Genomic DNA, 22,299 nt, shown 5'->3' with positions numbered 1-22,299 from the left:
GATATGACTAATTTCCTTATCAGACACTCAAGATTCATGTTCACACTTCACCCTTTACCCAAAAATAACTGTTTTCCCCAATGAAACTGTGAAATGGAACCTTTTCTTTATCAGTTACAGTAATACCGATAGCTAACCATCTTTAGCCAAATATCTGTGCTTAACTCTGCAGAGAACAATTTATATTTAGGTATCCTAGGGCAACACGTTTCTGCTGCTGTAGCAAAATGGAAATTCTTTCATTTTATTCCTGTAGAACAGCATCTGTGGCTGTGGATCTCTAAGCATGTGATTTCATATTCTTCTCCCTAACTAAGCCTTAAAACATTCATTAGAGATTGTTCCTACAAAGGATCTATCAAGTACAATAATCAGGCTTGTGTATTTGCTCATTTTACATGTCCGATGCACGTTGATGAACGTTGAACGTTTACCAACCTGCAGTTATAGAAGACAAATTACTTTCAGATAATTTAGGAACAATATCAAAACATATGGTATGTTATCTACCCTCTCAAAATGAATATTTAATTTCTCTATTGTCCTTTTTTCTTTGTCCCAATAGTGCTGCCCCATGATAGGTTTCAAACTGAGCTTCACTCTGTGCTCATGTTGCTGTTCACAGGAGAGGGCCACAGGCCCTTCCCCTCTGCATGGCACTACTCTATGCAGGTCTCATTATAACAAGACGAGATACATGCTCAGACTCAGGCAAAGCATTGCAGCCCACACTAACATCTGAAATAAATTGCCAACCTTACATTAAAAAAAAAACTAAAAAAAACATTAGTGGACTTACACATGGGTGGACAGTATAATCATACTTTAACTAGACGGCATGCCTACTCTTACCTCTGGTCCATGCTGGTCAGCTAAGCTGTATATGTGCTGCAAAGCCGACTGATTGATTACACTTCATGGCCCTCCTGTTCATCTACCTGAACTGACACAAGTCAAGGATTTGACAGACAGCACAACAGAGCTGTTTGTTTTTAAAGCCAAATTTCTTTCTTGAGTCCTTAACGGTCAGTCTGTGTATAATAAGGAACACAGAGATGATCAGCTCCAAATGAACATGTCAGCAAAACAGACACACACTCATATTTCAGCCACATTCATATGATGTCAACCTAGCACACTAATTAAAATAGGTAAGCCAACTCTTCCAGATCTCCTGATAGGTATCAATTTTTTTGTTGTTTTTAACGCCAAAAATATTCACACACAAATCTCCATGAGAACTTCTTAAAGTTACTTGGAAAAAGCAAATTAAGTTGTAAAGAATCATCAATGTAGCCTACCCCGTGGGGTATTTATTCAATATAACAAGACATTTATTAAACGTATAGTTACACTGTGTCAATAGACTCCTTACAGAAAGAGAAAATGAGACAGTTAAGATGAACACTGACTGAATCATGTTTCAATCCCTTTATTCATTGCAAAACAAGGGGGGCACTAGACAAGTAACAGTACTGTATCAAGGTCTGCAGGCTGCAACATAAACATATTTTTGGTGAGGGGGCAGGATTGTCTAAAAGAAAAAAAAATCTTATATTTTTTTTAGAAATAACACAAAGCAAAGGATGCCTATATTTTAATTCAGCTAAACCAATCTATATGTAGTCATGTGTTACTTTGTTGCATTTTTTATGTCTAGTGACAAAGTATACAAATGCCTTAAAGCACTTGTATCAGTAAATATTTTGTTGCACAATTAAAATACACTTTTCAAACATATTTCTGAAAGACAGCACTACACCAGGAATTCAGAGTGGCTTATTTCCTTGTCAATTAACCTGACAAGAAAGCCAGGCAAAAAGGGAACAAGCAAGTAAACACAACTTGTTCGACTAAGTTAAGAGACAAAAATAAACAGTGTTTCCATCCAAAGCTTGAACATGGCAACTTACAGAATAATTTCTATATGAAGCCTTTAGTGAACATCAGTGATATAAAAAATAAAATCTAAGCCCTTTGTGTAGAATTCCATTTTCAAATATTGGTTATTAAAACTAACTTTTGACAGAACACCATCACGATTTCCCTCATGACAAGCAGTGTCTTGACAATGAGGTCCCAGAGTGCATCTAAGCATCTTACTCATTTGATCTGATATGATGTAGATAATCTTTACCATGGACATCTTCATTAATGATGGTAAAAATGGGCAACATGCATTGTATATCTGTATATAACTATCTATATATTTTATATATCTATATATATATTATTATATATATATATATATATATATATATATATATATATATATATATATATATATAGTTATAATCTGTAATGCACATATACTTGGCAAATAAGATTATACAACTAAATACACTTCATAAACTGCAGTGCATCACTGATTCTGCAGCATCTCACCATTACTGTATGGAAAAACCTGTTAATGTTTCTCCGAGCTACAATGGGCCTACTATTGGAGTTATGATATATTAGCTTGACACATCAGATAACATTATGTGATACAGAAAATGACTTTTATTCTTTTGTTAATGCCGCGACATTTCATACAAATCACATTCTTTTTTTTTAATAAAAGACAATCCCAATCACAACAGTACCGGTCTTCTAGCCATCCTCTATAAAAATACCACCAGACCATGATGCATCCCTCTTTTGAACCAAATACTATCTATTAAGAAAAATAGACATTAATTTTACTTGAAAAAAATGCCTAATTTAAACACAATAGTCAACATCTCAATTTCTGGAACATAGGTTTTCCCTACTGAGAACTGTGCAAGAAGATATCCCTTTTTTTCAAATGAAAATATATAGGCCTATGAGGAACATGTTTTAGCTATTTAATTTCAGAATAAAGGCCATTGATGAAATGCAAGGAACATACTGGATGTGTGATACACTCAAACAAATATTCGTTTTACCATAAAATGAAGGTACCTATTAAACGGTCTACTGGAAACCTACCAAATTGCTAGATTGGGGTCTTTTTGCAGGTGCAAAACCAACAAAAACAAATACACAAACAAACAAACAAACAGGAGACAATACATAGAGGATTTGGCACAGCCTTACAACGCAGGGGAAAGGGTTGCGGGACATGACAGGGAGAGGGGGAATTAGTGTGCCTCTTCAATAAAAAATTAAATAACAATGAAATTTCACTAACATTGCAACAGATTTAAGAAAATCACTTATTTACCCTGCACCTTTTTTTCTCTCGATTAGGATTTGAAATGGGCAACACATAAAAGTGACTGACAACCACAAACAGGTAGACAAAATGAATGATGAAAAAGGCTTCAAATCACCTAAGACATGTTCGACCGCTTCATGTAGCTAGGCCTGTGGCCTACACACAAAAAAAACACATACTATATATTCATGTATTTAGCTGAGGAAAGTACATGTGAGTTTGTACTTCAGTATGCATGACTATGACATATTCTTTTAAAGATGTGATTTGTGGTGGTTCCAAGAGATTGTTTGAAAACACAGTGGTCTGTCTAGCCCTGGAGTGCATTCTGAAGAGGCCAGAGAGGCCGCCCCTCGCAAACACGCCATTGTCATACGCTCAGGAGATCTCCTAAGGCACTTCCGTTTGGCTCGCAACAACGCTCACTCCATTCTTCATCTCAATACCCATTTCAGATTCAACTTTCTGCCCCACAACAGCAGTTACTACGCACTACTAACCTCTTTAGGTTATTTTCTTCTTACACTTCATGGATGCCAGTCACCTAAGTGGTGTGTGATGAGAGAAAAGCCACTTGCATGCCATTAAGAACAACGGCTGTGTGAGCCGGACTGACACTGGGTTAGCAAAGACTTCCATTAGGGGAGTACAGAGGAAAAAGGACACATTCAAGCAAACATTAAATAACAATTCACTGACTTTTTTTTTTTCTGTAAACGTGTGTCTTCAATGCAGCATTACCAAACATCAGATATCCCTCAGGAAGACCAAAATGAACACAAAACATAAACTTCAGTGCTATAATCCTGTTTCCCCACACACAACAACAAGAACCTCTGGGACAGCTACTATCAACATGACAAAGTAGGAAAAATAAACGCTATAGCTGTAGTGTTGGATGTAGTGTACCTTTTTTAGAATGTACATCTGTTTTAAGAGTCTGTGCACATGTGTGGATTGCAGACGGTATGCGAGTGTGTGTGTGTGTGTGTGCAGGTGCATGTGTGTGTGACCACAGATGAAAGGCAGTGAGCCTCCAGGACTTTCCCGGACCTCTATGTGGGGCCAAGAGGAGTCCACAGAACTTTGCTCTGTTCCTGATCAACTATAGTTGTGATCTGAGTGCAAATGTAGGGCAAAGTGCCACCTTGGACAATACCTGAGACAGGAAGAAGGATAGAAGAGACAACATGAGACAGGAAGAAGAATAGAGGAGACAACATGAGTCTAAAACAGGTACCTTAACTAGAATTGAGCTACTCAGGTCACTAAATGATACAAAAGCTCTAAATCATAATCATCATCACAATAATAATAATAATAATAATAATAATAATAATAATAATAATCCAACCTGTAAAGAACTTGCTATACTCCTGCTCAATCTTCTGTGCGACTTCAAATTGCTCCTTGGAATGTTTTTGAGAGACTTTATCCCGCAGATACACTGGATCCTTCTGTTCCCTACAGAGAGCACATTAAAAGCACTGTGAAGCTGCTGTTCTCTATACATGCATTATAGACCCTTTCAACAATAAAAACAAAAACAATGCTTGAACGTTCTATTTGGGCCCCAATCTACTTCCTCTGCATTAAGATAACATATGGAATGTTAAAAAGGAAGTCTTGTGGGGCCAACTATGATGCTGATAATGGAACTCTCTTGAAAGGGTCCATAGAAGTCTCATTTGAATTTTAAATGGCATAAACAAGAGAGTGTATCATTTAATTGTGTAATAAGATCTGTATTGAAGAGGACAGAAGATATGACTAGAGAAGCAACACTAAGCAAATGACCTCAAATGCACACAAAAAAAACTCTAGTTGTACAATGGAGCCATGTCCAGCTGTTTGGGATTATATAAGTGTGTGGGTAGCAGAGAGAAGTGGAAACTGAGAGAGAGAGAGAGAGAGAGAGAGAGAGAGAGAGAGAGAGAGAGAGAGAGAGAGAGAGAGAGAGAGAGAGAGAGAGAGAGAGAGAGATGAGAGAGCAAGATAGAGAAAGAGAGACAGACTAGTTGGGATAGCCCAGTAGGGGGGAGGCCCCCTGTATACCCCCTTCTGAAAACAAGACATGCTAGATTCAGCATCGCCAGCTCCTACTGGACAGCTACTTTCCCTTTTCTATTTCAGTAATAACGTCAAGGTCAGTCCTATATTCTGAGGCCATTGTGGCTTCACAGTAAAGATGCCCGATGCACTGGAGTGTCCTATAGCCCAGGGGGACTGCTGGCATGTGGCTGCTTCTGCCGTGGTGTGCCATATGCACTGCTGGAGAACAGTCTGTGCCCCATTTCCCCTGCACTTGAGCGCACAGCACCCAGAGGCAGCACCCTGCTCCTGCACACCACCGCGTACCCACAGCGGCCCAATCACAGGAGCGGGGCTCTGCGTTAACACTCACTGCCGAGGTGAGTGGGAGCCCTCCTGGAGATTTCCGGCGGGAGACGTCATTTACATAAACCTCAGCAAATCCTAAGGGTCTTTGGGAAAGCTGGTCTCGCAGCCTGACTGTGGAGGAAACTAAACTGGTCCAATTTGCTCATCGGCTGTGAAAGTGGGGATTTGCAATATGGTTCACTGCAACCAACGGACATTCGAAGCCAAGAAGATAACCTGAATCTATATGCATGCTATATCTGGAACTGGTAAACTGAACTGAAGTAAAGCCAGAGCTTGCTTCCAGAGAAGCCTTTTGGCTCTGGATGAAATGCACATACAACTGAAAACAAATGTACATGTAATATACTGATCTCTATACCGAGTGTGAAAAGAGAAATTGTATGTGGACCTGTCATTGATGGCAAGAAACCTATTCTGTCTTTCATGCTTTTGCTTTATAATTACACCAATAACAAATAAGAGAGAATTCATCAGCTGATTAGTATTTCCCATCTGGTACACACTGTGGGTCTGGATAGAATTTGTCCACTAGGGAAAAGGGTGAGGGAATAATGTAGTTTCTCAAATCAGGATTTGCACAGTTGTCTGGTCACATGGTGCAAGTTTTTATTCATTTGGGCATCGGGTTTTTAAGTTGTTCTACAGAGAATCTTAAAGGACAGGAGAGGGTTCTTTCACTCTGGAGGTCTTTTAAAGCAAAGATTCTAGAACAGAGCTCCGCTCTAGAATCTTTGTTTTAAAGCAAGGCCAGGACCATACGCAGCGGCTTGAACGCCACTAAGCTGCAGAGCTTTCAAATCAACTTCTGGGTGGGAAGCTTTGCCTGAAAGGCACCCCTGATATCAAATGTGATTTATTGGACTGGTCTACACAAGCTGTGGAGAAATGAGTCCTTTAGCAACAAGGGGAAAGGGTTGCAGAGAGAGGTGGGGGAAAAAAAAGGAGAAAAGAAAGTCTCTCCCTGATCCATTAGTGCTTCAGCTCTGCAAAGCTGCTAGTCATGAAAATGAGACAGAAGAGGAGGAGGAGGAGGAGGAGGAGGAGGAGGGGGGAAAGAAAGAGAGACAGAAGAGAGAGAGAGAGAGAGAGAGAGAGAGACACTTCAGAAAAAAGTAATGAGAGGAGAGATGTGACCGGTCACTTACTTTATCTGCTTTGCGTTTTTGTAGCGAATGAAAATGACGATTGGGTATATGTGAACGCTGTGAAGCCGCTCAATGGCGTGTGGTGCAATGTCAAGCAGACAGTGAGAGTCCTATGAGAGAGAAATGACAAGACAACTCAAGCTCCACTTCCATGACCAATGGGGACCAGCATACCGTACAGAAAAACAACACAGAAATATGGCTCCAATGCACCTCAGTGCCACAAAGGGTCAACAGACAAACTGGCGATGGTCAGTTTTTAGAGAGATTCCATTAGTATTTTGAATGACTGTAGACACACCATTTGGTTTTAATACTATTGAACAGTTCAGACCAATCAAGCACTTTGGGAAGTATTTGGGTGAAAAGGCACAGTGCAAGAACATCACAGAATACCTTCTCTGTGATTTCCTTAATGGAAGCAACCGTTGTCACATCAAAGTGGCCACTGCGACGCTTGTAGTCAATGAACAGGCAGTCTTTGACCCCGCGTTCGATCGCTTGTTGAGAAGCCTTCATCACCTCTGCAGTGTTGGAAGAGACAGAACCAGTAGAGTGAAATACTGCCGCATGGCTTCATGGGGGCAAATAGCATGGAGGAGACAGGGATTACAGTGCCACAGCACTATGGGCAAATTGAACAGGATCAAGAGCCAGGACAGTGAGGGAAAGTGAATTATGTCCATGCACTTCAATGGTCCCCCAATACATTCCTATGGTAGAATAATCAACCACTCTTAGACCAAACTGATTTGTTGAAGCATACGATCATATACATCACAAGCATTCTAAAAATGACATTACAACTAAATTTGGCCTCACACTTAAAAGAATTTAATTACAATAAGGGTGAAATATAATTAGATGTTACACTGACCAGAGCCCAAATTAAAACTGCACAACACAGATTACTGGGAGAGAGGTCTGTGCCCACGGCTTCTACAGACTGCATGAGGTCAACCTGCAACCCGGCACTTCTCACCAAGTGCGAGTTGAAGGGGAGTTGCCCGGGCAACACTCACCAAGCACGCATCTGCAGAATTTCCCCGGAGACTCTTTGACCAGCATGTCCTTGACGGGGTCCACCAGTGGCCCCAGGATGAGCACCGACCGGGGAGAGGTGCACTCCACCTTCTGCACCCGCTGGTAGGCCAGACTCACGTAGTCTGCAGGAACACAAACAACACAAACAACACGACAGAGTCACGACACGGCTCTGGGAGCCTTGGGAGCCTCTAGCACTTTCCCTTTGGCGAGGGAAGAGCAGGAGAATTGTTTGGGGGGGGGGGGGGGGGGGGGGTATTGAGCTGGGCCTAGAATAGCACCTGAGTCTTGATAAAAAAAAAAAAAAAAAGTTTTTTTGTCATATGTCTAAGTTTGCAACAAAACCAGGCCGAGGTCATTCTTGGCTTTAACCCAAATCTAATTTCCCAAAAAAGTCTAGCCGTTTTCTTTCAAGAGGTTTTTTTTTTTTTTTCTGTTCAGATGCACATGGGAAGTCTGCAGGCAGCTGTAAGAGGTGTGCTCACCGTCCAGGAATGGGATGGAGTCGGTGCTGATGGCGTCCAGGGCCACCAGCTCTTTGCCCTCTTTGGAGCTGCTGCGCTTGTGCTTCTGCTTTCGGCGGAAGAAGGAGCGTCTGGCCGCCGCCGAAAGGGTTTTACTCGAGCCGTTCTCATCCTTCACGTCAGTCATGCTGTGTCTGCGGTAGAATTCCTGATCCATCCTACACACACACACACACACACACGCGCGCGCGCACACACACGCACGCAAACACGCAAACAGGCAAACAGGCAAACACGCACGAATCAATCACATAACTGTAATACTTTATATTTCCGGACTACAGTAAATGTTCTTATGAGTATTTGTGTTTGCATGTCTGTACATGACTAGGGTACTTGTGACTGACTGTATAGATCACTCACATGTATTTACTGGGAATCTGGCCCCTTTGCATGGTTTGTGCATTCTCATCAAGTTGCCAGGCCATCCAGGTGCCAAAGCTGCCCTTTGGTAGTGTGTCATCCACGTAAAGGATGTCATCCTTTTTAAAAGTGAGGTCCAGCTCCGACTCCGCCGTCCGGTCATAAAGTGCTCTGAGAGAGGAGGATGACAAACGAGAGAAACAGAGGGATGAATGGCAGAGGGAAGGAGCGAGAGAACCTGATCCTTCATGCTTAAGCATGCCGTCTGCGCTCATGACAGGCGGATTGGCAGCGGTGCATTTACTGCCGCTGACATCATGAGCCAACACATAGGAGGAGAACGCCACCGCGACAGCTGGCCAGACAGGAGGCTCCTTTGCAAAAACAAACACGGCTATTTTGGAGCAACAAAAGTTCCACTATTTCACATCCTTCTCCCCAGTGTCACACAGTCAGCTTTAGCTGTGTTTTACTCCGAACACAGAACAGAACACAAAGAGCAGGCTACAAGAACACACAGGGCTCTAAAGACTCCTCCTGCAGAACACGGAGAGGAGGCTACAATAACACACAGGGCTCTAAAGACTCCTCCTGCAGAACACGGAGAGCAGGCTACAATAACACACAGGGCTCTAAAGACTCCTCCTGCAGAAAGACCATACTAATAGAGATACAATCTTAACTGTGGGTTATCTCCCCACACTGGCATAACTGCAGAGATTTAAGCAGATTCACATGAGCGTGAAGCAAGCAAACACACACACACACACAGACCTATGTCTATATGTAGCTGTTCAGTCCTTTGTGCTCACAAACAACAGAGTTTGCTTAAGGGGGATTAGTCATAACAAGGCTGCCTGGAGCATGAGTCGCTCTTGTACCTGATATAGAATCCATCTCCAGGAGTGTCTTTTAGTGCGTTGAACTCATCCAGTCGCCGCTGGACTTTGAAGGAAACACTCTCTGCTGGCTTCAGCATCTCCAGGTAGGCCTCCTCTGCAGTCTTATTCTTCATGTGCACAGAACAGTACTGCATAGGGACACAGACACAGTAGCTACTCACAGCGTGCCTTTTTCCAATGAGCCACCACTACACACATATATTCCGGAGAACGCAAAAAAAAAAAAAAGATGGAGTGAAAATGGCCACTTATGGCTTCCTTTGTGGATTAAATGTCCCCTGATTGATTTCCACTTGAGAGAAATGGAATCTGCACTGAGATGAAATGACATTTATGTGGGCTCCCTGAGAGCCAGAGAGCCAGGGCTACGCCTCACTCGGAGCCTGCTCTTTGGCAGGAACGCTAAGCGGAGGCCTGCCAGGAATTGGATGTAACAAGTTTTCCCTGCACCCCAAATAGATTGCTTGTGTACAATGGTGGGGAGAGATGAGGAGAGGGGCAATCAATAAGGAACAATAGGCCAGGAAGAAAAGTGGCTTTGGCTTGAGGATGGCAGGGCAGAACAAAGCCCGAGAGTGATTACTTTGTGTGTGTGTGTGTGTGTGTGTGTGTGTGTGTACCTCTAGAATCATGTCTCCAGGCGTCAGTCCATCTGGCCCCTGTGCAGGGCTGTCATCCTCCAGCCCGTCCACAAAGATGCCCCTCAGGTTGCCCCCGCGGATCTGCACCCCCAGCTCCCCCTGACCCCTCTTCACTGTCACCTGCCGTGGCTCCGGGATCTTTCTGGAAACTTCCGATGACATCCTGTGGGAGGGGGGGCGGCAATAACACATGTCAAAAAACAATTGATTTACTGCGTCTTTAGGCAGTGGCCAGAGATAGCCTGGCTAGCGCCACCACTTCTCAATGAGACGTGGTCTGGGAACCAAACGTTAATTGATGACCAGATCCGTTAATTGGGTGCCACGATGTCTATCAAATGCGTCTGTGCATAGCTCATCATTGTCTTGCTTTCCCCCTTGTTGTGTGATTGGTCCCCTATCTCAGGCGAAAATTTGCTCCATGGTCTCCAGGCTGCCTTAGCAGCGTGAATCAAATCGCGCGCAAGGCAGCATGGGAACACCCAGGCTAGGCCAGAGACAAAATCAATCTCTTATTATAGAGTCATTGTACAAAAAACCCCTTTGGCACACAGCACAAATCAAGAGGGGCTGCAGGCAAAGGAGGACCTGTCTGGGTGTTGATTAAAGTGAGCGTGTGTGTGTGTGTGTGTGTGTGTGTGTGTGTGTGAGAGCGTGTGTGTGAGCGCGTGTGTGTGAGCGTGTGTGAGCGAGCGTGTGTGAGCGGAGAGGTTACCTGATGAAGCTGTGGGGGCTGGTGGTGGGGGTGGTCTGTTTGGAGGAGGGGGTGAGCGTGCCCTCGTCCTGCTCGCTCAGGGTGTCGATGGCGGAGTGGTTGTCCGGCGTGGTGGCTCCGCTGCCCTGCGGCGTCTGCTGCGTGCTGATGGGCTCCAGCCGAGAGCTGTGGTCAACGCAAAGCAGCTTTAGTACTGGACAGAACACACCGGGCTGGTACAGACAACAGGACTTGTACCTTCTTTCTCTGTGTAACAGCTTGAAAGAGCTGTGGGTTGTTGTGTTTATACCAATCTCTCTCTACTTCATATATTTGTTACATTTTACCAAACATATAGGTCCTGGGCCCTGTAACTCGAAGCACACGTTAGCTGCTCGTAGACCTTACGCATAAAGTAAGTCTATTGTAAAAAGATGTGCGTGTAACTCAAATGCTTCGCAAGTCTACATGTAACGTAACTTAAGACAAAAATTAAGACTGCCTCAGACCACACGTAAGTGAACAGCCTAGGATAGCCTACCCATGACTGTCGCTTGCACTCATGCCAGCCCTCGTCTTGCATTATCTACATCTCTGTTATTTTAGCAAGAATTTGTTTCCTGCCATTGATTGTCGTGTCTTGCGTGCTCCTCATCGCCCAGCTATTTAAAGTGTTTACTTTTACTGTTTTCGCATCCCAAATGTTCTTTCTAGAATGTATCATTGTGTTCGTCAGCTTGATAATTTCATTATCCTCAGCCGTAAATTTAGGCTTTCTTGTTGCGTTCAGAGCAGCTGAAGAGACAATGTTAGCCAAATTCAAACATCGTTGTCAGGGGGAAACGGACGCTGATTCCCTAGTTATCACAACATTTCCATTGTTTATCTTTCGAGTTACAGTTTAAGTTCCGTGCATCTAACGTGCGACTTTCGACAAGTTTCAGTTACACCCGGATCGCTATGATTTACAAGGTTGTAAGCCATGCGTATACGTACTGTACATTTACGTTTGATTTTCGAGTTACAGGGCCCTGGACATCAAAGGCGTCCTAAAACATAAGGGTTTGAGCATGCGGCACCTGGAGCGGGAGTGGTTGCCCAGCTGGTGCATGTGTGGGTTGTACTGGGCCATGATGGTGATGGTGTCGCACTGCTGGCCGATGATGAGACGAGCCTGCTGCTCCGTGGCATTGCGCAGGTTAATGCCGTTATACTGCAGGGGGAGGAGGAGGAGGAGGAGGACATTAAAGTTAATCACTCAACAGACCACACCTTTCACTTGGTCAGTCAAGCGGGTTTGTTAACAGAGGGTGTTTACATCGCTGCATGGTTGAAATGGAGCACCAGACAGTTGACCTGCCCATTGTCCCCAGAGGCTATAGGGTTAAAGTGTCCGTGTCTGGTGACACCGTGGACAGGCTCAGTGGACACACTGACAGCCACGCTGCTGTCACTCACCTCCAAGAGCTGGTCCCCGTACTCCAGCCCCGCCTGGTGCGCGATGCTGCCTCCCGTCACCTTGGAGACAAAGATGCCGCCATTGTCGCCGCCGACGATGGAGATGCCCAGGGGCTCGGCGCCCTTGTGCACGATGACGTTGCGCGGCTCCTCCAGGTACGGCCTTCAGGCGGGGACAAAAAGAGCAAGGTGAGTGAGCGCACTGCCCAGGACCCCCGTCACCACTCGACTGAGTGTCTGTGCATCGCGGCCACAGAGCGCAGACATCAGAGATAGAGAAGCCAGGCGCACTCATGCCACATACTGAGCACTATGGAGACAAGGCCTCTGGTGTGCAGCCCACTCAGGTTCACGCCTGATCTCACACACACACACACACACACACACACACACACACACACACACACACACACAGGGAAAGCAACAGGTATACGGGCGCTATACCATCTTAAGAGCAGCGCTCAACACAACACAGGGGACGAGGTTCAGACACATGTGCATGGACAGAGAGCCTCAGACATGTGAGTTCAGCAACAACACACACACACACACACACACACACACACACACACACACAAGCACACGCACACACACATGCATCAGGCACTTAGTCAAGATCATCCATAAAAGCCAATATTTATACACACACACAAGCAGAAATTAGCCATAACCATGTTCAATACAAAAACCACAAAAGTGAGATCTGCAGGGTCTTGTACTACAAACAAGACAATGTTAGCGGCACATAGTTTTATTTCCTTATAGATGGTTTTAGACATAGCCACTATAAATGCCACCTGCACATAGTGAGTAGTTATATAACTGACATACGCATCATATCCACAACTAATATCCATACATCCTGGACAGACTGAATGACTTTTTTCAGTTGATGCAAAATCTACGAGCAGATAAGAGGAGTGGGACAGAACTCCATCAATCATAATGTAGTTATGGAGTAAAGTGATAAGCCCATCTCAGAGAAAGTAGAAAATCCACCACACCACATTTGCAGGATTAACAGTCATGTTTCCCATTTTAACAGAAAAGTACTACAACAACACTAAATAAATTATAATAATTTGTGGTGATTTCCAGACTTCCATAGCTTCAAGACACAACTAAAAGTAGGTATATTTACTGCTGAATGTGCATGTCTTCATATGAAGACTAAGCAATTAAGAGCTCAAAATCTGCATATTGTAACCAAGAATCGCTTTTTTGCTTGATTATCAAGAATTTGGAAAGCCAGTGGTATGGAATGAACCTCTAGCAAAGCACTTCTCCCCCTCTACCCCTCCCCCAACCCCCAGGCCACCCTCCCCATCTGTGTACGACAGCAGACAGCAGAGAGCAGACAGCAGACAGCAGACAGGAACCAACCTCAGGCTCCTGAGAGAAGAGAACCTCGGCCTTGCAGCCAGAGGGATTCTCAGAAAGGAGCGGTTACGGTACAGATATCTGAAAGATTCAGGAGAGAGAGGTGGGAGGAAGAGAGGGGAAGAGAGACAGAACAGCATTTCATTTAGTGTGGGACAGACTCCAGGGACTTGAGAAATAACAAAAAAACAAAAAAGCAGAACAAACATGTAAAAAAGACTGAGAGACAAAGTTTTTGGTGGGAGCACAGCGAGACGATGCTGGAGAGAAAGCTGCAGAGGGAGAAGTGACGCACATGGCCCACTTCAAAATCTCTCTCTGCGCAATGTCCCCAAATCAATTTCAAGCATGAACACTTAAAAGAGGACAGAAAAAAACAGAGGGAGATAAAATTTGCGTCTGCGTCTAATCTGATCACTTTTAAGAGCTCCGGGAGTTTTTGTCCCCGCTGAGCCTAAGCGCGCAGAGGTGTCTAAATGGAGCGGCTGAGATGGGTGCCGTTGCCTGGCAACCAGGGGGAATGGTGGGTTGTGGGCGCCCGGGGGGGGGGGGGGGGGGGTCTCAGCGCGGCGCCTCTCTCCTCACCGGTCTTTGCGGCGCTCCACCACGGGCACGGGACTGACGGAGATGCGGGGCAGCGTGGAGATGGAGCCCTGCGATTGGCTGCTGGCGAAGGACGACGTCTCCAGGTTGAGGGGGGACAGCGGCGGCGTGATCAGGCTGGGACTGCTGCACTCCGAGTGGGACAGGGAGCCTGGGGAAGAGCACCACATCTTCACTCATAGCACCACCAATCACACCATCCCACAGTGGCAGTGGCACGCACCGAATGGCTCGTGACGCCAAAAGCTAGCCACTACTGCTGCACATACCTCGGTCTGATCCCAGCATGGAGCGGGGGTATCTGGGTGTGGATGGGATCTTTATCCTCTCATTGCGATACTGGACATTATTTGATGAACCTGAAAAACAGTAATTGTATAAGCTAATTTGCTATATTCCAATGTTTTTCTCTTTCCTTGCTGTCTCTGTGGCATACACTAATAACAAGACCACATTTTGAAGATTAAGATGATCAAAGCCACTCAGATACTAACAGCTCCAGAGAATGATTATTTTACCTAATCTTATTTATCTATTACTTGTAAAAGATCTAAAGCTCTAGGGTTATCTGGGCATGTACAGCTTCACCACATTGCAGATTGGACCTAGTCTGACATTGTTTGCTAAAAAGGATTTTTTTTTTTAACTAAAATTATGAATTCTGAATATTTAAATAGATCTGCTTAAGCATTAAAACAGTCACTGGAGATGAACTATGCTCACAGCAGAACTCAGGAAATGAAGAACGAGTTCCAGCTTTATCAGTGACCGCAAGAGGGTTCATATGCATGTGTTTGTATGGATGACCTGAGAGTGGACGTGGTACACTGAACATGAGGAGAGATTTGACAAGCTTGACTCTCCATTTGAACATTCATAGCACTAACGCTTACTCCTTCTCTCTCTAACACCCTAAACAATCCTGTGTGTGTGTGTGTGTGTGTGTGTGTGTGTGTGTGTGTGTGTGTGTGTGTGTGTGTGTGCTGACCGTGTATGTGCTGACTGAGGCGGGCAGCGGAGGGCAGGGAGTTGGTGGTGTGGGAGGAACGGCTGCTGCGGGACGAGGACTCGGAAAGGTCAGTGCCGTGGCTCTGCTTCTGGCTCAGGTCCAGACTCAGCCGCCCTTGGTGCTGGGGACTGCAGGACGGCGCACAGGTGAGACTGCAGCGGGTCACAATCAGTCAGCACAGCACAGCACAGCTCTCTCTCTCTCTCTCTCTCTCTCTCACACATTCTCACACACACACACACACACACACACACACACCTTGAGGCTCTGTGTTAGGGTCACAGTCAGCACTGCACAGTCTCTCTCTCTCACACACACACACACACACACTCTCTCTCTCTCTCTCTCTCTCTCTCTCTCACACACACACACACACACACACACACACACACCTCGAGGCTCTGTGTTAGGGTCACATTCAGTCAGCACTGCACAGTCTCTCTCATACACGCACACCCTCTCACACACGCACACACTCTCTCTCACACACACACAGACACGGCTCAGTGTTCGTGTGTGTACGAAAACAGTGCAAATGTGCTCTGGAACAGAGTGCTGTTGATTTGCACTGCAGCTCTGTTATCTGTGATCTGGCCTCCAAGAGGGGCCAGCTGACACACTCTGCTTATTGAGTTAGAGGCCGTACATGAGCCATTAAGGCCTCGCAAAAAGCAGCGCATGACGTCAGCACGGCCTGTCGTTATCTTTAAGAAGGGCAAATGAGAGAATCGGTGGCAGAGGAGACACAGAGAGAGAGAAAGAAAGAGAAAAAGAAAGAGAAAGAGAGAACAATAAAGAGAGAAAAAGAGAGAGAGAAAGAAAGAAAACACAATGAATAGATGGAAAGAGAGAGAGTGAGAGAGAGAGAGAAAGAAAGAAAACACAATGAATAGATGGAGAGAGAGAGAGAGAGAGAGAGAGAGGGGGGGGGGGGGGGGGGGGGGGGGGGGGGGGGGGGGGGGGGGGGGGGGCAGTGCGTGCACGTCACACCTCCTGACATATTTATAGTGGTGGTGGCAGTGGAGGTGGTGGTGGCGGGCGGGCGGGCGCTACCTGGGGTGTGAGTGCTGCTGATGGCAGATTTGGCTGGCCACTGAAGGACAGTTATTAGTGTGGACCCCGGTGACTCCGCACCGTGTAGACCGGATTCCTCATGACTGCCGTTATGGGCCGGGCAGGGCGCCAAGCCGCGATGTGCTGAGTCTGGAGGAATAAATCAGAGCGCACAGATAAATCAGGCGGCACCCGAGCCGGCCCAGTCCAATCCAACAGGCCATCAGATGGTTGCAAACACAACCTGCGCCCCATAAGCACTCCTTCAGTCTGTTAAAAGCCATTTCATCATTTCACCTTAGTCATCTGCAGCTGCTTTAGCAAATATAACACAGGGCCAGTTTGGAGGCATACTAAAAAGAACTCCACATTTGTACCAGTCACAAACAGATATCCATATGAAACTACAGGAAACAGTTCATATGGATATCTTACATCAAACAAAAATAAATGGCATGTATGAGATCATGTGCTTATTCTGGTGAGGTTACATTTGTGCAAAAATAACTCTACCTAATTGCACATCATTTATGAATAGTCCCTTTTACAACTCCATTCCTGTAGTCATTATAATCTGATATGTTTGACACACATATCCACACACGCAGCTGCTACAAACCACAGATGAGCAAGAGGCTCAGAAAATAGGCTTTCAAATGAGGAATATTCAAATATGGTAAAAATAGAGCTTCTTTATAAAACAGTGTGTGTGTGTCTGTGTGTCGGTGTGTGTGCACACAGGCACACAAGCAGCCTCCAGCAGCACAAAAGACTATCCACAGGGAAGCTACTTGTTTACAAATAAACAAAGGGAAGGTAATCTGCATGCTTTTGTTACCTTCACCAGAGAGAGAACAGCATCCTTTATTTATTTTTAATTCATGACCACCACTGGTACATATAATGTCAAATCAATGAACAACAGGACTGTAATATGACGTTATATGATGCATACTGTTGATGTATTTACTTCTGGGCTTTTACTTGGATGATGGCAATATAACCAAATCATGGTAGAATGTTGCAACATAACCAAATCATGGTAGGATGTTGCAATATAATGTGCATACATGATGTTCACAGCCTTGGTGAATTCCATCTAGTTTAGGACCGTTAATGGCCTGTTAAGTGCCACAAGAGTGCAATCAAAGCATCAGGGCGGTCAGTTTGGAAGCAACTCAAATGCATTAAAAGCCTCAACATGCACCAAGAGGCCCATCTAGACCGTAAATCTACTGCCTCTTATTTCATACTTTTCCACATATTCATTATCAGAAGGGCAAATTGCTGAAATTTGTTCATGGAGGTCAACTGGACTAGCATATTTCATGGACTCAGTTGACTAATGTTCTACAGCAGTGTTTCTCAAAGTGTGGTCCGGGGACCACTGGTGGTCCGCAAGCTATCCCAAGTGGTCCGCGAGCAGACATGGTAAAACATAATATAGAGGAGTTGTTTGCAATATTGAACCAACTTGTATGTATATCCAAACAGTTCTGCAACACTGTCTATGTAAGATATGCCAGTTTAACTTATATGAATCCTCTGACACAATAAGCAAAGTGCAAACACAATAAGCAAGGTGGTTCAGTGAGTAGGCCTATAGTGTAGGCTAATATACTGTTGAAGTAGGTCTTATCTTTTTTTTTTATCCTAGGTGGTCCGTGCGTTTATTTTTTTATTGGTTAAGTGGTCCTTCGTCTGAAAAAGTTTGAGAAACACTGTTCTACAGTACACTAGTGAAACAACAGCCCACATTGGTAGTCCAGATCATTAGAGACCCTGCTGGTGTTCCATTATATCTGCTGTGCACTGGACGATGTTTGATGTTGTGTGGAGATGGCTTATGAAGTTCTCTCACTATATGGTGAATATACCATCAAAAATGCAATTAAACTGTCCCATCTGTGAAGGTTCAAACCAACAGCTTGCAGTGAAGAGTTGTGCATGCGATGCACTACATGCACTAAATCCTATATGACGCACTTCAGAATGCACCAAATGAGGCGAGGCAAATGGGCCTTTCTGCCAGCATTGACCTGCACATCGCTGTCAAAGCCATCTGCTGACTGAATGGACACTGTATGGGCAAAGTAAAAAGGCGCGAGAGAGAGAGAGAGAGAGAGAGAGAGAGAGAGAGAGAGAGAGAGAGAGAGAGAGAGAGAGAGAGATGGAGGGAGGAGTGCTTGAGTTCCTCTCTCTGACTCACTGGGAGGGAGGGTGCCGTTGTAGTGACTCACTGGGAGGGAGGGTGCCGTTGTAGACGGTGGGCACAAAGCCAACGCTGTGCCGATGCCGGTTGGGTGAAGACCGGAGCATATCCCTCACCTCCACGGAGTGATCATCACAGGAGTAGCTCTGCAGAAACACACACACACACACACACACACACACACACACACACACACACACACACACACACACACACACACACACACTCAGGAACTCAGACACAAAGTGGAACACTCACTATTCTGTGCATCATAATACCTTAAATACTATAATTAGACCAAGGACAAACGTATATATTATATATATTGTATATTTTCCGCAGGCCTTAGCACCTGCCTGACTGAGTGAATAAATATCAGCTATTATATAAGTGCAGGAGCTGGACACTGGAGAAAGAACGGCATCTGCTGCTTAATAGCTCACATAGAGAGCGAGGAGCATGGCTCAGCAGTTTGCACCCAGGCTCAGGGCTGTGGAGCGGAGAGGGGCATCAATCTCTGGCTGAGAGGCTAATTAAAGCAGGCAGGCGGTGAGACCAGGACAGGGAGGGAGGAAGGGAGGGAGGGATCGAGAGAAAGAGAAGAAGAGAAAGGCGTTGGGGAGTTAGGGGCTCTATCACACCTGAAAGCTGGGGAGGGCGATGGTCTGCGGCGTCATCCTGCGGCGCAGCGCTGGGGCGGATTTGGGCCGCGGGCGCTTGACCTCGGGCTCCTCATACCGCAGCCGGCCGATGTCCTCCTCGCAGGACTTGCGGGAGGCGAGAGGCTTGGCCTCGCTGAAGCTGTGCGGGCCACCGCTGCTGCTGCCGCCGCTGACGCTCAGGCTCAGGCTGAGGCTCCGCTCGTCCGGCTTGGGCTCCGTGATGGTGGAGTCCGAGGCCGAGCTGCCCTGCGGCTTGTGCTTGAACTTGAAGGAGTCCGTGCGGGTGGGCGGCATCGGCGGGAGGGGCGGAGGGTCCAGCTTGGAGGGCTGCGGGGAGTGAGAGGTCAGCTGGGTGGATGCGTTCGGAGGCGGAGGGGGAGGAGGCGGGGAGGACCGGTAGTCCGGCAGCTTGGGGACCGCGGCGTCGGGCGGGCACTTGAAGACGTCGTCGAAGATGGGCCTCCGCTGCTTGGGCGACTTGAAGATGGACAGCTGCGCCGGGGCGTCCGACGACACGGAGACGGGCCCACCCCCGCCGCCGCCGATGCCCGCCACCACCATCTTGGGCCAGGTGCCGCCGCTGTGCTTGCGCTCCAGCGTGGTCTCCACGGTGACGCAGTCGCCGGGGCCGGCGGCGGGCTCCAGGCGGGCGTAGCAGCACTCCTGGAAGGCGCTGGGGTAGCGCGGCGGGCCCAGCTCGGACGACGGCCGCAGCGAGTTGGGGTGCACGGACACGGCGGCCGAGGGGAAGGGCTTGCGCTCCGAGGGGTAGGCCGGCGCCGCCTCGTCCGTCTCGACGCCTCGGCCCTTCCGCCGCTCGGCGGCCGCGCTCGCCGCCTCGCCGCTAAAGATGTCCGTCTGCGTGGAGCTGTTGTGCTTGAGGTTGCGGCTGTTGCGCGAGTGCACCTCGGCCATCAGCAGGCGCCCGCTGGACTTCTCCACCTCCCTCATGCTCTCAAAGATGTTGCTCTGCCCAGAGGAGCTCGGAGGGAAAAACTGGAGTTACAGGAGCACGTCATTAGACCAGCAGCAACACAACATACTGTACATGTAGACACAGACAGATCAACACACAAGTATGAAGCTGAGAAATGATGACATGAGACACTTGAGATGAGACGAGACACTGGCACAAACACTGGCCATCAGCTGATAGAAAGTGAGATCAAGTGATCCATCCAAACTATTAGAAAGCTCAAAAACTGTCACACATCAAGGACCAAATCTTCACAAAAATGTGCTATTTCTGGTAGGGGGCCTACATAGTGAAATGAACATGAGGAGACACACAGAGAGAGAGAGAGAGAGAGAGAGAGAGAGAGAGAGAGAGAGAGAGAGAGAGAGAGAGAGAGAGAGAGAGAGAGAGAGAGAGAGAACAGAGAGAGAAAGAAACAGAGAGAGAAATAAGAGAGTGTGCTTCATTAGAATTCACCTTCATGAGGGAGAGACTGAGAGAGTCCCTGCAGCTCCTCAGCAAAGCCTCGCATTCAGTCAGTGATTTGTTATCTAGTGCGATGCCATTTATCTGGGGAACGGGGAAATGTAGGTCAGAACTTCTTAAAAGAGAGAGAGAAGAGCAAAGAAAAAAAGTATGAGGGGGACTATTCAGGTCCCCAAATTTCCATCACAATAAGCATGAGCAGGAGTTAAAGATGCCAAGACTAGCCTGGAGAAGCAACGTGTGTCTCTCCTCCCCCCCCCCCCACTGCAACATTCTAAAAGAGGTCACCCATCCAATGAACTCTTCACATTTCTACTTTCAGATACAGTCTACATTTCAGCCTGACATTCAGAGCACCTGCTATTGCTTTTCATGTCACAGTCACATTGCTTTGAGTTTCCACACATTATGTGTGAGAAGGGAACTAATAATGTCATCAGTTATGATCAGCATCCACAGAAGGCTTCAGAGAACTTGACCCTCTCTGGCGATTAAGATCTGCAAAGGCATATGTTCCTCACGTTAGCCATCGAAGAGCAAAGCTATCGCGTATCATACAACTTAACTACAGTAAGCGCTTGCTTTTAAATGTGGCTAGGAGGCATAAATGCCACTCAGCCATTATGAGTAAGGAGCAGGATTAAAATGATAGCGCAGTTGGAGGGCCACAATTAAGTTAAGGTCAGGGCTTAGTGGCAGAGGACTCTTTATCCCTCTTGAAGAAAAGTATATATTTTGCTAAACAGGTGGGATATGTATAACCGACTGCATCTTTGGCTATAAATATAAATATAAATATAAATATATATATATATATATATATATATATATATATATATATATATATATATATAGTACAGATGCCCAACAGTGAGCGTGGCAAACTCACAGCTAGAAGTCGGTCTCCTGCAGTGAGCGAGCCCTCGCGGGCAGCTGGGCTCCCTGACACGATGGTGGTCACGAACACTCCGCCCTCCAGCACGATGCCACAGTCTGTCGGGGAGAGATGGTCAGAGATAAAAAATAAAAAAAAAACAATCACTGTAGACCGAAGACTAATGACCAGAGCTAAGAGTATGCCCACTCCAGACAGATTAATACAATGAGGCTCGCAGACAGCGGACGGATGGAAAGTGATACCTTTGTGTCCGGTGAGATTTATGTGCACTGGGGTGACCAGCCTTCCGCCCAGGGACTTCCTCCGCCGCACCACCATATTGATGACCCCACCGCCGTTGAGCACGGCTTTGATGACCTGTTTTCGGTCTTTGTTGGTCAGGTCGACGTCATTGATCTTTAGCAGCCAGTCGTTCACCCTTAAGATGACAAGGTACATCTCATGAGCACAAACAAAACAAAGTTACACCACAATCATTCAGACGTAATGCTGTTTAATTAGGATTAAAGAAGCGACAGGATACCTTAGCCTCCCATCTGCAATACTGCCTTTGTCCACCCTGGTCACAAATATCCCACAATCCCCGGGTACATAGGGATCGTTTACCCCTTCTGCGATGTCAAACCCAAGTGCTTTTAAGTCCATGTCATCCTGCACCCAAATAAAGACCAAAGGCAAATGAGGAC

General features: G+C 46.2%; 1 protein-coding gene across 1 annotated transcript in view; it reads right to left on the bottom strand.

The window, feature by feature from the left end:
- Nucleotides 1-1,312: 1,312 nt before the first annotated feature.
- dlg5a (discs, large homolog 5a (Drosophila)) overlaps nucleotides 1,313-22,299 on the bottom strand; it is a 41,565-nt gene continuing 20,578 nt past the window's right edge. The window contains 24 exon segments of the mRNA XM_042064943.1: nucleotides 1,313-4,340; nucleotides 4,536-4,645; nucleotides 6,730-6,839; nucleotides 7,126-7,253; nucleotides 7,752-7,895; nucleotides 8,259-8,455; nucleotides 8,661-8,831; nucleotides 9,542-9,690; nucleotides 10,183-10,366; nucleotides 10,919-11,083; nucleotides 11,977-12,110; nucleotides 12,356-12,518; nucleotides 14,321-14,489; nucleotides 14,608-14,697; nucleotides 15,327-15,475; nucleotides 16,401-16,465; nucleotides 16,467-16,514; nucleotides 16,516-16,550; nucleotides 18,641-18,758; nucleotides 19,254-20,270; nucleotides 20,707-20,799; nucleotides 21,605-21,708; nucleotides 21,856-22,031; nucleotides 22,137-22,264. Coding sequence (XP_041920877.1) covers nucleotides 4,237-4,340; nucleotides 4,536-4,645; nucleotides 6,730-6,839; nucleotides 7,126-7,253; nucleotides 7,752-7,895; nucleotides 8,259-8,455; nucleotides 8,661-8,831; nucleotides 9,542-9,690; nucleotides 10,183-10,366; nucleotides 10,919-11,083; nucleotides 11,977-12,110; nucleotides 12,356-12,518; nucleotides 14,321-14,489; nucleotides 14,608-14,697; nucleotides 15,327-15,475; nucleotides 16,401-16,465; nucleotides 16,467-16,514; nucleotides 16,516-16,550; nucleotides 18,641-18,758; nucleotides 19,254-20,270; nucleotides 20,707-20,799; nucleotides 21,605-21,708; nucleotides 21,856-22,031; nucleotides 22,137-22,264 — 3,951 coding nt within the window. The 3' untranslated portion in view covers nucleotides 1,313-4,236.

This window comes from Alosa sapidissima, chromosome 16 (genome assembly GCF_018492685.1).
Source record: "Alosa sapidissima isolate fAloSap1 chromosome 16, fAloSap1.pri, whole genome shotgun sequence".
Lineage (NCBI taxonomy): Eukaryota > Metazoa > Chordata > Actinopteri > Clupeiformes > Clupeidae > Alosa > Alosa sapidissima.
This window is presented reverse-complemented; position numbering and strand designations above follow the sequence as displayed.